We start from the raw sequence: 14838 nt of genomic DNA on the forward strand, positions 1-14838 counted from the left end.
GGTGAAATGGGTGGGTGGATGAGATGTTTTGTTTCTGGAAATTAGCCAAGAGGCATGGGGCTGAAGCAGAACACTAATCCAGTCAGTTGAATAAATGGCCTGGATTCTTTCCTGTCTTTCGAAGCCTTGTAATTGGGGAGTATTTCTGTCAGAGTAAGATAGGGAAATCTGAGTGTCTTTCTAGCTATGCCACAAAGGAAAACAAAACAGTAACTGATATATTTTTTAGCCTAAGCAGATCAAAGTCATGATCCTGAAACCTTAAGATTTTCATGCAATTTCAAAATACTACTTTTCTTAGTTCTTTCTAATGTATTTAGCCACAGCAAGCAGATGCTGAGGAGAACTGGCATGCACTGTACCTACAGTTATTAGAAGAAACAGACCAGCCTAAGAGGAAAGCTACCTCAGGAACACACAGCCTTCAGAGCTAGGATAGGTAGCACCATTGGCTCTTTAAGTCTGACTGTCATGGAAAGAAAAGAGAGAACCAGAACTGCCCTCCTATTTATCTTTTATGAAGAAAATCAAGTATTTAGGCTCCTTAGAAGATGGTCCAATCACAGCAACTAAGAAGAATGACCCCAGGCCCCATGCAAATTATATACAGTTTTTGCTGTTGTTTTTTAAACCCCCCCCCCCAAGTTGTCTGCTCTTGTGTCTATGCGCTGTGTATACACACTTGTTTTGACCCCAACCAGAGACTCTAGGGCCTACTGGAATAGTCTGTTTTGGGTATGGTATGGTTGATGGTGAAAAGTGAAGTGTTCTTTAAAAAGCAGTTTAGAATAGATAAAAAAATTAATACTCCTGGCCTCAACTGAGAAAGAACTTCAGGAAGGGATGGGTCAGTTACTTTCAACAAAAACAAAAAATCTAAGCAGATCCCCTCCTTATCTCCCCCCTTCCCACCCATCCTAGTAAAAACAAGCATATCATCTCTCTGGTGACAATCAGAGGACCCTGCCATACCCTTGTCAGGGGCCCAGAAGACCAGAGACTTCCAAGGTTCTGAGCAAGTCTGAGAACACCAGAGAGCTATTATGGAAGGGCTGGATCCTAAGTTGTCTAGTCCAGTATGTCAAGAAAGAGCTGGCACACAACATTCTGCAACTTTTTTTTTATTATTTTTTTCAATGTTTTTCCCTTCTTTTTTTTTAAGCACTAGTCTGTGCCTTGCGAACAGAATCAAGACATTAACAAAGATTGGCTTCTCTGAAGAAAAGCATTTCTATAGAACAAAGACAGCTACATGTTTCGCTGCCATTACACAGCTCAAAGCAGGAAAAGAAAATATTTACAAAATACAAGTTTTTTTTCTTTTTTTTTTTACAATGCTAAAAGGGTTATTCAGAATTTTCAACCTTATAAATAGAAGAAGCACTTTATGCATAGGGATATGGTGCATTATTGTTTTTTAAAGAAACGATGACAAACCCTTAACTTGCAAACAGAACCAAAAAAAAAAAAAAAAAATCACTAATGTTGAAAATTGTGAAAAAACCCCAACCATTAAGCAGTTTGTCTACTATCTTTATATGATTACAAAATGGCCAAAACAAAAACAAAAACAAAAACAAAAAAACTTTACCCTCCCCCCGTTTTTGGTGACGTGATTATACATGAGACAGGGACAAGGTTAACAAAGGGGGAGTGATGGGGACCACAGCTAGGACCAGACAATGTTCCACAGGCAAAGGAAGCTTGTAGGAGTAAGGACTTAATTGTCACTGACAGGGAACTAGATGAGAAGGAAAACATGACAAAGTGTGAATCAGTGAAAACAAAATTATACAGGGGTGATGGCTACTCATTTCCCAAATCCCCCTAGTTTGCAGGGGAATGGGAAGAGAGGTTAAGGAGTCCTAACACACTAGCTTTACGGACCAGGATAGAGGGTAAAGAATGTTCTGAGTGGAAGGACTGGGGTGTGTGTTATGTGTGTGTGACTTGCACTGGGGAGGGCACAAAGGGACAGAATGGGGACCTGAGCAGCCGCAGCCAGATTACTGTAGTTAAAAGAGTCAAAGAGATGACAAAAGGAGACATAGGACACCCCCAAAAGGTATCCAAGATCAGGATGATAAAGGAAGTCATTCTGCCAGCTGAGAGCTCCGTGAACGCAGCTGGCAGTTATGGCAAAAAGGCTCTAGCCTAGTGTAGGAGGTGGGCAGGGGGTAGGGGTGCTCCAGCAGAGACTTCCAAGGGGGACCCAGCTAGCACAGAAGGGCCAGAGCTGAGCCAAGTCACAGATTAGGGAGGGAGGGGGTAGGGGGGGAACATAAGAGCCTGGAGTGCCCTGTTCTCTTCCACCTCAACCTAAGGAGGCATTGCTGAGCTGGAGCTTCCCATTCCCCTCTGCCCACTTGGCTTTTCCACCCTGTCCAGAGGCATGGGGGGGGGGGGGTGCCCATCTAACATCAGTAAATCCAGGGATTCAACAGTGCAGAGGATGTGCCAGGACCAGGCCAGCAAGGTCTTTTCTTGAATTTCTGTTTGCCAACTGGAAGAAGTGCTCAGGTGTGTGACAAGAAAACATGGAAACCAAAACAAAATCAAAACAAGGAAAAACAAAACAAAACAAAAAACCCAAGTAAAATCTAAATTCCTTAAATTCACTAAAAACTGTGAAAATTTCCGGCATATGATGTTTGAATATCAAACGCAGAGATTTCTGAAGCTTTAATGCCAATAGTTAGTGAGTCTGTTTAGATTTTCGTATCCTGCTCATCTGTGAGTCGGGCGCTGAGCTGTGACTGTTGCTGCCAGATGCCGACTCTTAAGGGGAACAATGGGAGGTGAGGTGGGGGCCACCTCTGTCTCCCGGCCAGTCTTGCTGCCTGAGGTGCGCCGAGTGCAGCGTGCTGCCCGTTCCTGGGCATCCAGTTGGTCCTCACACTCTGCCAGGGGACTATATGCCAGGGGGAAGGTACGTCGCTCCCACGGCTGGACAGACTGTGGGCAGAAAAGTTGTTAAGGACCCAGTCCCAGTCTGCTACCTGCCCCCCAAAGCCCTGCCACAAAACTGTGGCCTGGAGCCTATTACCAGTCTTTCTAGAATTCTTGGTGCAGTCTAGGAAGACCTCTCAATGGATGGATACCCTTTGAACAATGGCCAATCCAGGCCAGGCCCATGGTAGTTTTAGAAGGTCAAATTCAAGTGTAGCTCCTTGGCCCCTCAAAATGGGGAGGGGCAGCCATAAGATGAAGATCCATTTTCAGCAGGTGCTGTCCCCTCCCAACCCCATCCCCTGACCCCACCAACCCATGGAAAGGAGGTACCCCTTACCTGTTCATCCAGCCCCAGCTCTGGCGTAGAACAGCGGGTGTCTTCACTGGCTAGGTGTCGCAAAGCATCCCGAGCCACTGGGGTGAGTGGGGCTGAGTGCAGTTCTGGGCTAATGGGGCTCCTAGGGGACTGACCATGGGAGAACTCTGACAAAGAATGGCTACTACTGACATCAGGGGAGGCAGGCTGGGGGGTGGAAGGGTTGGCACTGCCCAGTTGGGGCGTTGTCCGGCCGTCTGATGACCTGTAAGACCTGTACACCAAGGAATGCATATCTGAGTGTCCAGGTAATAGGAATTTATTTTCTGGGGGTGGGGAGGAGGCATGAGAAAAGTATCCCATCCAGAGGCAGACTGATACCAACAGCTCTTTCCCAGCAAATCTCCTCACCTCCTCCCACTGCTGCCTGGAGGAGCAGATGCACAATATGCCATCTAAGAACTGGGTAAGCAGAAAAAGAAAGAAGCTTATTCCTTAACACCCCAAGAGAAAAGCATGGATAACAATGCCAAGGGATGAATCCAGGGCATAGTGCTCAGTGAATTCATGAGGGAAGGGGTTTGTTTAGCCCAGACTCTGAAAATCATAACCAAAGAGAAAAGCAAAAACAAGAGCCTCAAAGTCTACTGAATGATCCTGTGGACTTCTCCATTGTCCAAAAGAGTATTAACTTATAGTGAGGCCTTCAAAGCACCTCAGACTAGATCACTATGATACCCAACTGGCCTCCAAATGCCACAGAAAGCCCAGAGCCCAGGAGATCACTAAAACTTGTCAGAATCAGATAGTGACATTTGACTGTTGATATCCCTATTAGTTCTGATAAATACTAAGGTACTTCTGCTTTTTCAGCCTTTGCCAGTGGCTAAATATGAAAAGGAACTTAGGTAACAGGTAGGTGGAGCCTAAACCTCCTGTCCACCCTTCTCCTACAAAGGGAACCCATGCCTGCCCCATCACCTGCTGCCTCGTCGCTGGGGTGGCACGCTCGTGGTCCACAGCCACCGTGCCCTTTCCATCTCTTCACATTTGGCATGCAGGGCAGCAAAGGCCGCATCGGATAGGTCCTCAATCTGCAACAGAGCAGCTTCAATGAGCTCATGTTTCTTTCAAGAAGTCAAGTTCATATATGAGTAGATCAATTCTAGGACCAGCCTTTTCCCATACTAGGCTCTTCCCCATTGGGAGGAAAACAAGGAGCTTTCCACTGGACACCAAAAGGTCTTGAGATCTGGATAGTGTGCATCAACACACACTCGCGTGTATGTTACTCTAAGAGAGAAAGACCATACTATTACCTCCTCATTCTCCTCATCAGGATTCCCCTTCAGAGACTGAAGATCGACCTCCCGCCAGCTGCAAAACCAACAAAGGACAGTCATGAGATGGCAGGTAGGCTGCAGCCTGGGGCAGGATATGTGCATCCATGCAAGTACAATATGAGAGCCCTCTGCCTGTGGATGACAGCGTTCTCTGCTGGGCAGGTTTTACCTATCACAGCTCAGCCTCCTTGCCTCTGGAGGCCTCAAAGATTGATCCCACATGGACCAGAAATGGGGAAAGCAGGCTTGGGATGGGGCTGAGAAACTGATGAATTGGGAGACTGTGACCAACTCAAGCAAAGAACCCAATTAAAGGGGACCACCTCTATCAGCATTAGCAGATGAACACTGTGTGTCAAACAAAACATGCCTACAGACCCGACATGGCCTGCCAGAATGTGACCCTTGGTCTAGGTGGTATGCTTACATAATGGAGAGAAAGAGAAAGATACATAGAAATAATTTCACCGCTATGAGGTAAGACATTTTAGAAAACAGAACTGAGGTTAGGGCTCAAAGCTTGGTGAGGAGGGAAAAAGGGCATCAAAAAGAAGAACAGGGAGAGGAGTGGGTCATCTAGGGCCTCTACCTGGGAGTAAGGATTTCCTTGTATTGTAGTTTCTCTACACGGGTTGTTGCAGCAACAGACATTGGGATGACAATGTTGTTAATATCGAATGAGCTCTCTCCTCTTCTCCTCCTTACTGGCTGCTGTAAGACAAAGGTAAGTTTAAAAAGGAGATGCTGCTCCAAAAATATCAAATTGTTCACCTGAGATTTAAAGCAGGATTGCCAATAACCGGGTTTCTGGGTCCTTGGGTTGTGGGCCCATGCAGCGACTGCAGCAGTTGTTCACACTCAGGAGGTGGATTTCCTACAGCAAAGCCCTCGAAGAAATAGTTGGTGATCTTGAGGAGCGATTCCTGTTCACAAGTCCCCATGTCCATCCCTTCAAGGGCTCTTGTGAAAAGAGACTTCAGCTGAATATTACAGGGGTGGTAATCAAGGGCCTTCTGTCAATTGTTGGGGTTCCTACCCTACCACACGCACCTCTCTTAGTCCCACCCTACCCCTGCCTATATAGAATGTAAACCTATAATGACTTCCAAAAGCAATGTTTAAGCCTAGTTGTGACTCTTCAGATTAAAAGGACAGGCCCAGCTCAAGAGATCATCTAACCTTGGTTGTCATGAAAACACCTCCTTCTTGAAGATCTGAACGTTTCATCTAAGCTTGTACCTACCACCTGCTCAGCCCTTAAGTGTGTTCCCCTAGCAATGGCTATTATTCTTAGGAAGACAGCTGAGAACTTTCCAGCTGTATGTGTCAATGGAGACAAATGGAGGGAAACTGATGAAAAGAACCTGACTATAGCTCACACCCCAGGGGGAAGGATATTTGCTTTATAGGAAATTGAAAAGATCAAATTCTCAGGAATTAAGACTTCCAAAGATGGAATATTAGAGGAAGAGGTGGGCATCTACAGCAGCTGGGAGACCAAGGAAAATGTAAAGGCAGGGAGACAAAGGGCTTGGTCTTTTAGATCGAAGAAAAAGTTTACTAGCTGCTTTGGTCCAGATAGCAAATAGCCAGCCCTGAACTGAGGTGTGAGAGGACAGGGAGAAACAGTGGGATGACAAACATGCTGCCACGGCAACCATACAGTTGCAACACCTAAAGGGTGTTGCCCAAACCACTAAGTAAGGGTGGCCCATAGGAAAGGGGTTGGTGAAGAAAGATGAGATTGTTCCCTACAACCAACCACTCTACCACCCTGTTTCTGGAGGGTGATTTATGATTTACTTATCCTATCATCTCAGGAAATTCTCAGAGAATAAAGTCAGTGCTTCCTGGGCCAGAGTTTCAACTGCTGTCATCTATAATTTCAGGTGATCAAAATGTCCTTTTCTGGGAAGCGGACTTGGCCCAGTGGTTAGGGCGTCCGTCTACCACATGGGAGGTCCGCGGTTCAAACCCCGGGCCTCCTTGACCCATGTGGAGCTGGCCCATGCGCAGTGCTGATGCGCGCAAGGAGTGTCCTGCCACACAGGGGTGTCTCCCCGTGTAGGGGAGCCCCACCTCACAAAGAGTACGCCCCGTAAGAGCTGCCCAGCACCAAAGAAAGTGCAGCCTGCCTAAGAATGGCACCGCCCACACAGAGAAACGACACAAGATGACGCAGCAAAAAGAAAAACAGATTCCCATGCCGCTGACAACAACAGAAGCGGACAAAGAAGACGCAGCAAATAGACACAGAGGACAACACGGGCAGGCAGGAAGGGGAGAGAAATAAACAAAAAAATCTTTTTAAAAAAATATCCTTTTCACTTTAATTTCCTCCTCTATTAAATAAGAATAATCGTTAACCTCATGACTAACTAGCTAACCAAAATGGTTGAAGAGAGTTTTATAAAATCTGCCTGGTTGAGTTCAGCAGCTGAGAATTAGTGACCTCATACTCACCCAAAGGCCTCTGCTCCTGCCATACATACCTCTGCTGGGGCTGGATAGAAATGTTATATCCCATTATAAGAGTACCTTAAGGAAGTCTCAAGAGACAGACTTTCCTTTATCTTGGTCAAGAATGAGTGTGACACTGCTGGCAGAAAAGGTATATACTTTTCTAAGAATCTTTTGAGTCTCCTTTAAGTACCCTCAAGACAAAGAGTTTGGAGTTGGTTGTAGGCTTGCTTGACAAGCTCTATCTAGGTCCCCTAACCCACCAGGTACTCTTTTGGTCTAAGTGAACTATTCTCTCTTCTTTAGAGTAAGAGGTAGACAGCAGGTGATGAGAATGGAAATTTGTACCCAAACCTGGTTATATATCAGAAGCAGTAAATTAAGAGTGTCTTAGAAAAGTTCTGGGATTTCCTCTCTTCTTCAAATCAGAATCTTCAAACCATCTCCTATCCCCCAAGTTTCTCTCATGTGCCCAGCTCCCCTACTTGATTACAGGAAATCTGGCCTGTCACTCTTAACAAAGGATGGCTGGCAGGTGAGAAAATTGCTGGAGGACTCACCAAGTCCTGGCTCCCAGAATTTAGATTTTCTACCAGAATTAGACTCTCTTTTATATCTTTTGATTATCTGACACTCTTTGCTGATGGATAATTAAATGTGTAATGGACACTACAAACATACCTAGACAAAATCTGTGTGGGAGGTGACAAAGGGGGAGGAGCAAGAAGGCTATCTGGAAAAGCGTGCCTGATTTGTAAAAGCAAAGAAAGAATAATATGGACTCCTCCCTGATTCTAGAAGCCTAGCAAGCATATTCTGGGGGCTTAGAAATTTTGTGACCTAAGCTCTGAAAGGTCTATCAAAGAACCTGTATAAATCCTCTCTGCAATGCTTCAAACCCAAAAAAAGTTTATACTGTGTAGTATAATGGTAAAAGAGCCAGCTCTGCCTGGTTTGAACTGCAATTATAACACTCACAAGTTGCTTCACCTTATTATGCAGTTTCTTTAAATTTCGAAAATCTATTTTCCTGCCTACAAAATGGGAATCCATATCACATCTCAACAGGTGTTAAAAGATTAAATAATATATGTAAAACATTATCACTGGCACACACTAAGTACTCAATAAAGATTACAGCTGCAATGATTTACTATTACTCTTACTGTTGTTATTATTGCTCTAATTATTATATAGAGGAGTCTTTAGTGGGCAAACAGCAGTGTATTCCAGAAAGCATACCTTGAAAGCTTACAATATGCTGAGATCACTCCTCTATCCCTTCTTTCATGTTTACTTTTTGGACCAACAGGATTAGGGGTCATGGTATTTGTTGAGTCCTGTGGGAAATCGAGTCCCACAGTTCTTGAACAGTGGGACATCTTAAGAATTTATCTTTGCATAAAGCTTTGTAGGGATGGCTCAGCCTAGATACAGCTCTACTATGAAAAACAACAGATGATCAAAAAGGTCTCTTTGATCTAAAAATTACATGTATATCACAATGAGTCAAGTTTCTGTAACTGCTCTGGGCCTCACAGTTCACTCCCTACACTGTCCTCCAGTGCAAGAGGATAACTGGGCCAACTGTATTCAGGTACTTACAGATGTGCTGGCTGTAACCTGTGAACTAGAGCCGGTAGGTGCAGAGCAGTCTGATGAGGTGGAGAGCTGTCGCACCAAGGGACTGTGTGGTGGATGGTGGGTGGCCGCCAAGTAGCTAGAACTGCTCATGTCTGTGTGATGCTTCAGCACTGCAGAAGTCAACAGAAGAGAGGAATACATAGTTCCTTAACCAGCTCTACTTCTGGCACAGACTAGGAATGCCAGCAACATACATGAAAGGCAAAAATGCTTTCTAAGCCTAGAGGATAAAAAGGTGAAGCGGACTGGTTGATGGGAAGTAGGGGGCTGGCAAAGGTTGCTACAGCAGTAAGAAGTGACCTGCATTTAGAAGCAGTAGGGTTCCCCCACTCTGCCCTCCTAAAAAGTGAAGGACAAAGGTGGGGGCAATTAAAGAGATGCCCAAGCTGCCCCAGAAAGCCCTGAATAGGCGCAAATGCAGGTAGAGGTGCCGGGCCTGGCCCTACCTTCACTTCTCTCGGATGAATGGTCTCGCAATCTCATTTTGCTGTGGTTTGGGTCATGCACAGGTGGTGGTGGGTTGAGTAAGCGCTCTGCTTTGGGCGCTGTCACTCGCTCCACCATGGGCACAGCCCCCACATCGTCTAAGTGCTGTCTGTGGGTCCTGTCAGGCCGGGTTTGGTGATGGGACAGCTCTGAAGAGGGGAACAGAAAAAGAGCTGTGAAATACCTTCTCTCAAATCTTTTCTTACTTGAGTTCTTGAGTTCTCTCTTAAGCCAATGCTACACACCCAGGGCTACAGGATAAGCCTCTGGGACTGAAGCTTGGAGCAAAGAGCACAATGATTAGGACAGGTACAGGGAGCCCATGTAGCCTTCAACTAGGGAAATATCACATCAGGCTACACAAGACAGCCTACCAACAGATGGACCCAATGCCATGCCTCTGTTGGCTGGTCACCTAAGCAATCTGCATCTTTCCCCAAGGTGTCTAAAATAGTCAAAGCTCATCTAACAGCATCCAAGACAGGCAGGAGAAGTAGACTGTGAGCTAAGTTTTATCAGTCAAGTGCCTCTCCAAACCCCGACATACTGCCATAGCAACCCATTAAAACCAGTAATCTGAGAATATAAAAGGAATAGAAAAATAATTTGGAGGACTTCCTGGCCCCCTGAAACTTACTGGCTGTTGTCAGGAAGGAGTTGACCAACTTGTGCCTGTCTTTACGAGCTGGATCTGGCAGGCTGCCTGGTATGGGTGCCCTATGCTTAAGGGAAAACTTTTTTGGAGGTTTGATTTTGTCAAAAGGCTTATTCTGCCACTGAGATTTCAGCATGCTCTGGAAGTGCAGGCTTGTGGGAACATCTGCAAAACATAAAAACATGGCAGGTTAGTCCAGACACCTGGCCTCTAGGGAGCTCTCTTATGAAATGAGGTCTACTCACTTGCAACTAACTCTCCAGTTGTCAAGATGACATCACACCCCTCTCTTATATGTCCAGTGACCAGTAGGGTAAGCCACTGTCATTTAGAATATCTATTTATACGAACTTTATGAACAAGTCATTTTGTTTCTTTCATTTTCAAAAGTTAAAAAAAAAAAAAAGCAAAACCGAAAGGATCTTTTGTTTTTGAAGTTTTTGTTTCATATATTCCACTAAATTCGTTGACTTTCTTGGTTTCAAAGACTTATATATAGCTTATTTTTAAGGACTTTAAGGCAAATTTAAACTTATTTTTCTCTTTTAATAAAGAGTTTATCAGGATTTATTCATTCAACAAATATTTACTATGTACCAGACACTGAACTGGGTACTACATCCTGCCCCCAAATCAGAACAACACAAATCACCCCCCTCCTACTTCCCGACCCAACCATCTTGAGATTACCTATTTGACTAGTTACTGTTTAATATTACAAGTCCTGCAATGATGGAATTTCTTAGGACTTAGGACTTACTCATGAAAACAACTAGTATCTGAGCAGCTGCTGATAGCAGTTAATACTAAAACTACATTACTTTTTGCACATAGGTATTCTTAACAGAATTCTGCTATGTTCCCTTCCAGGTGATCTCTGAAAATGGTCTGCTATTTCCTTGACCCAGAAAACCCCACAGAATCTTTCAAATCAAGAGATTCAAGTCTTTGCATTCACTTTAACACCCGAGAGACTGCCCAGGCCATCAAAGGCATGCATTTTCGAAAAGACACCAAGTATCTGAATGATGTCACTTTATAGAAGCAATGTGTGCCATTCTGTCGTTAAAATGGTGGTGCTGGTAGGCATGCCCAAGCCCAAGAGTGGGGCTGGATGCAGGGTTGGTGGCCCCCCAAAAATGCTGAATTTTTGTTGCACGTGCTTAAAAGTGCAGAAAGTAATGCTGAACTTCAGGGTTTAGATGTAGATTCTTTGGTCATTGAGCACATCCAGGTGAACAAAGCCCCCAAGATGCACTGCCCTACTTATAGAGTTCATTGCTGGATTTTTTAAATTCATTTTTAAAAAAATATTACATTCAAAAAATATGAAGTCCCATTCAACCCCACCACCGCCACAGCAACACTCTCTCCCATCATCATGACACATCCACTGCACCTGGTATCATGGCTGGATTAACTCAACATGACCTCCCCTGCCATACTGAGATGATCCTTATGGAAAAAGAACAAACTGTTCCTAAACCAGGAAAGGAGGTTGCACAGAAGAAAAAGATATCCCAGAAGAAACAAAAACCTATGGCTCAGGAATAACGTCAGCATACAATAAATGCAAATAGAAGTTTTAAAAAAGAAAAACCACAAGTCAACAATCCTTCCCTAAGATTTATTTTTAAAATTATTTTAAGACTATGTCCTTGAGTAATTTCTTTAGAAAAGGGATTTCTAGATTTAAAATCATTTTTCTCTCAGAGCTTTAACCATACTGGGTCATTCAATTCATGAATATGCTATATATTCCATCATTTATTTTGTTTTCTGTAATATTCTCTCAGCAGTGTTTGGTATTTTCATTGTATAGATCTTACATGTATTTTGTAAATTTATTACTAAGTATTTCATGTTTTTTTGATGTATGATAAGTTTTTAAATTTTCAATCTCTAATTGTTCACTGCCATTATACAGAAAAACAATAGATTTTTGTATATTCACCTTCTATCTTGTGATCTTGCTCAACAACCCATTAGTTACAATAACTTTTTTGTTGACCTTGTAGCCAAAATTTTGCACACACAATCATGCCATCTACAAATAGTGTATTTTACTTTTTCCTTTCCAATATGTATGCCTTTTTTTAAGATTCATTTTTTATTTATTTCTCTCCCCTCCCTCCCCCGACCCCGCTGTCTACTGTGTCCATTAGCTGTGTGTTCTGTGTCCGCTTGCATTTTTGTCAGCAGCACCAGGAATCTGAGTCTCTTTTTGTTGTGTCAACTTGCTGCGTCAGCTCTCCGTGTGTGTGGCAACACTCCTGGGCAGGTTGCCCTTTTTTTGCATGGGGCGGCTCTCCTTATGGGGTGCACTCCTTGTGCACACCAGCACCTTACATGGGCCAGTTCACCACACGGGCCAGGAGGCCCTGATTGAACCATGGACCTCCCATATGGTAGGCGGACACCTATCAGTTGAGCCAATCTGCTCCCCCGCTTTTAAAGATTTATTTTTATTCATTTCTTCCCCCTCCCTCCATTGTCTGCTGAGCCCATTCACTGCGTGTTCTTCTGTGTCTGCTTAGGCAGCTCCAGGAACTGATCCTGCGACTCTCCGGAGTGGGAGAGAGGTGATCATTCTTCTGCGCCACCCCAGCTCCCCTGTATGCCTTTTATTTATATTTCTTGCCCTATTAATCTACCTAGGACACCTAGTGCAATCTGAAGCTTTCAGATTTTCCTTTTAACCTCAATATTCTGAAATTTTACCACCATAGACAGAGGTGTCAGGTCATTTTCAGGGTTCTGCAATGTATTCCAGGATCCTTTTAATCTGAAGACTAGAACATTTTTCTTCAGCTCCCAGTTCCTCCTGTGAATGAGTAATCAGCCCTAGTGTCCATACTCACTGTACTGCCTTAGTGACGAATCAACCACTACTGCTTTGCAGAGGCATACACACTGGTGGAATAGAAGTATGGCAAAGGAAATTCAACCTCACTCTTCTAAAATAAGTCCAAATTTATCACTCAGACAAATATTCTATGTCTTTTAATTCTAGTTGAAGAACCTGCCCCAACAGCTCCTACTCCAATTTATTCCTCCATGTGCTCTGGATTATGTTTCTGTAGTTTTATTACTCCACAGTCATTCTTTCTGCTTTCTACCTTTCAAAAATAACTCCAAATTCTAGTAAACGATGATATGCCTTCTTTTTCAGAATGAGTACAGATTTGTTCTATTTAATATATTTTTTTGAACTTTCAAGGGATTTTGGCCCCCAGGAAAAGTAGAGGACATGCTCAGTCTGAACTGGGGGTGGAGGTTAGGGAGGAGAGGAATTAATTAACATTTACTGAGCAAAATATGATATGCCAGGTCATCACCTGTCTACATTATCATGCATGTATCACTCTTCATAGGAATTCCATGATCTTAGCATCACTTCCCTTATTTTAAAGACAAGAAAATGGTTCAAAGAGGTGAATTAAATGCCCAAGGTTACCAAGTTTAGTAAGTTACAGTCAACATGCAAATGCAGATTTGTATAACCCCAAAGTCGAAACTTAGCCACTACAGCATTGAACAGTCTCTGGCCTGGAGTATGGAGTAGCTTGATCCTGAAATGGAGCCTGATTACTTCTCAAATTATTTCTTAAGGAAATATAAAATATAGGATAATTTTCAAGGGAATGCTGAAGTATAAAAAAATTCCTGTAGTAAAACCAGGTATTTGTGACATGCTGGGAGGCCCTTCAGGACTGGAATGCATATATATCACTGAATGAATAAAATCCCATCCTCAGGGATGATTTTCTATGATGAGTAGCCTCAGCACCACAAATATTATTTTTCAGTTCTCTGAGACTAGACCACTGGCCTTTAAAGGAGTGAAATAAGTTAGGAAACCTAACCTTTTAATTACAGGAATATTTGTTACATGTCTTAAGTGTTGAGATAACAGTATCTGAGAACATTTCCATCTTTAAAAAAATTTTCATAATCATTCTTTCCCACACTGAGTAACAAATTCACCTATCACAACTCTTAGAAGAACTATGTCAAACATTAAAAAAAAAAAAAAAAGGGGGGGTCCATCAATTCACAATCAGGAATTGATGGTAAAAATCCTTTGCCCTAATTCAGAGGGGTTGAGGAAATAAGAGTGTGGAAAATGTAGCATTGTCCAGAGGATTCAGCCCTGTAAAATAATCTGAAAGCAGGAATAAGCTGCATGTATACAGAAAACTGAAGAGAGGAGAGGAATAAAGATGAACATTTTCTTGTATATCCCAGGATTCACCTTTATCAGCAGTAGAGTTACTGCTACTTGGCAAAGGCCAAGAATATATGTAATGGGACTCCAAGAGCATGGGGATTTTTATTTATTTATTTATTTTTACCTTTTGTTTCCCCCAGTCATTGCTCTCCTAAACCTGAAAATTAAGTCAGGGAAAAAAAGAGAAACAGCAAAAGACTGGAAATAAGAAGGCCTGGATTCAAATTCAGGTTCTATCACTGAGTAGGAAGAGAAAACAAGAACAAATCACTTAGCTGGGCTTTAGGTCCATCATCTGTAAAATGAAGCAGCCAGGCTGGCTTGAAGGGTTGGTAATATCCCAGCATGCATGCCCTAACTCTTCTTCCTCCTCTGGTCTAATCATCAATCACAGTACTCTCTACTATTACAGAGACTTCAGATTTTTCTGACAAGACAGGAAATCTATTTGTTAATGCTAGACTAGATAACTGGCTATGAGCTTCTCAACTCTAACAAGTTGAGCCAACAACTCCAACTAAAACCTCACCATGAATCCCTTCCCCCTCATTTATATGCTCTGAAATGGAAGTTGGCACAGCTATAGAATGCCACCTTTGCCCTGGAGTGGAGGTATTAAGTAGAATCAAAAGCAACTTTCCCTTCAAATTCTCTGAATAAAGTAAGGGATAACGACAAACTGCTTATGCGGCTCAGGCTACTGATTATTAGACTTTGCTAGATATTTCCTGTGTTTCCTTTTAACCAACTT

The 14838-nt window shown here is 43.2% G+C and overlaps 1 protein-coding gene and 1 non-coding gene across 10 annotated transcripts in view; one reads left to right on the forward strand and one right to left on the reverse strand.

Annotated features, from left to right (window-relative positions):
- Window positions 1-1105: 1105 nt before the first annotated feature.
- Window positions 1106-14838, reverse strand: part of KANSL1 (KAT8 regulatory NSL complex subunit 1) — a 201180-nt gene continuing 187447 nt past the window's right edge. For 5 of the 9 annotated variants that reach the window (XM_058284440.2, XM_071210721.1, XM_058284438.2 and 2 more), the window contains 7 exons: window positions 9839-10021; window positions 8677-8825; window positions 5201-5322; window positions 4588-4645; window positions 4250-4362; window positions 3290-3542; window positions 1106-2955 (listed from right to left, as the gene is read on the reverse strand). In XM_058284440.2, coding sequence (XP_058140423.1) covers window positions 2728-2955; window positions 3290-3542; window positions 4250-4362; window positions 4588-4645; window positions 5201-5322; window positions 8677-8825; window positions 9839-10021 — 1106 coding nt within the window. In that variant the 3' untranslated portion in view covers window positions 1106-2727. Of the gene's footprint in view, window positions 2956-3289; window positions 3543-4249; window positions 4363-4587; window positions 4646-5200; window positions 5323-8676; window positions 8826-9161; window positions 9351-9838; window positions 10022-14838 lie in introns of all 9 variants that reach the window. The other 4 variants (XM_004447124.4, XM_004447123.5, XM_004447125.4 and 1 more) reach the window with 1 other exon arrangement.
- LOC111763058 (small nucleolar RNA SNORD58) lies at window positions 10581-10644 on the forward strand. Its single transcript, XR_002796015.1, has one exon. It is a non-coding gene; the product is annotated as a small nucleolar RNA SNORD58 (small nucleolar RNA).

Source organism: Dasypus novemcinctus, chromosome 21 (genome assembly GCF_030445035.2).
Source record: "Dasypus novemcinctus isolate mDasNov1 chromosome 21, mDasNov1.1.hap2, whole genome shotgun sequence".
Lineage (NCBI taxonomy): Eukaryota > Metazoa > Chordata > Mammalia > Cingulata > Dasypodidae > Dasypus > Dasypus novemcinctus.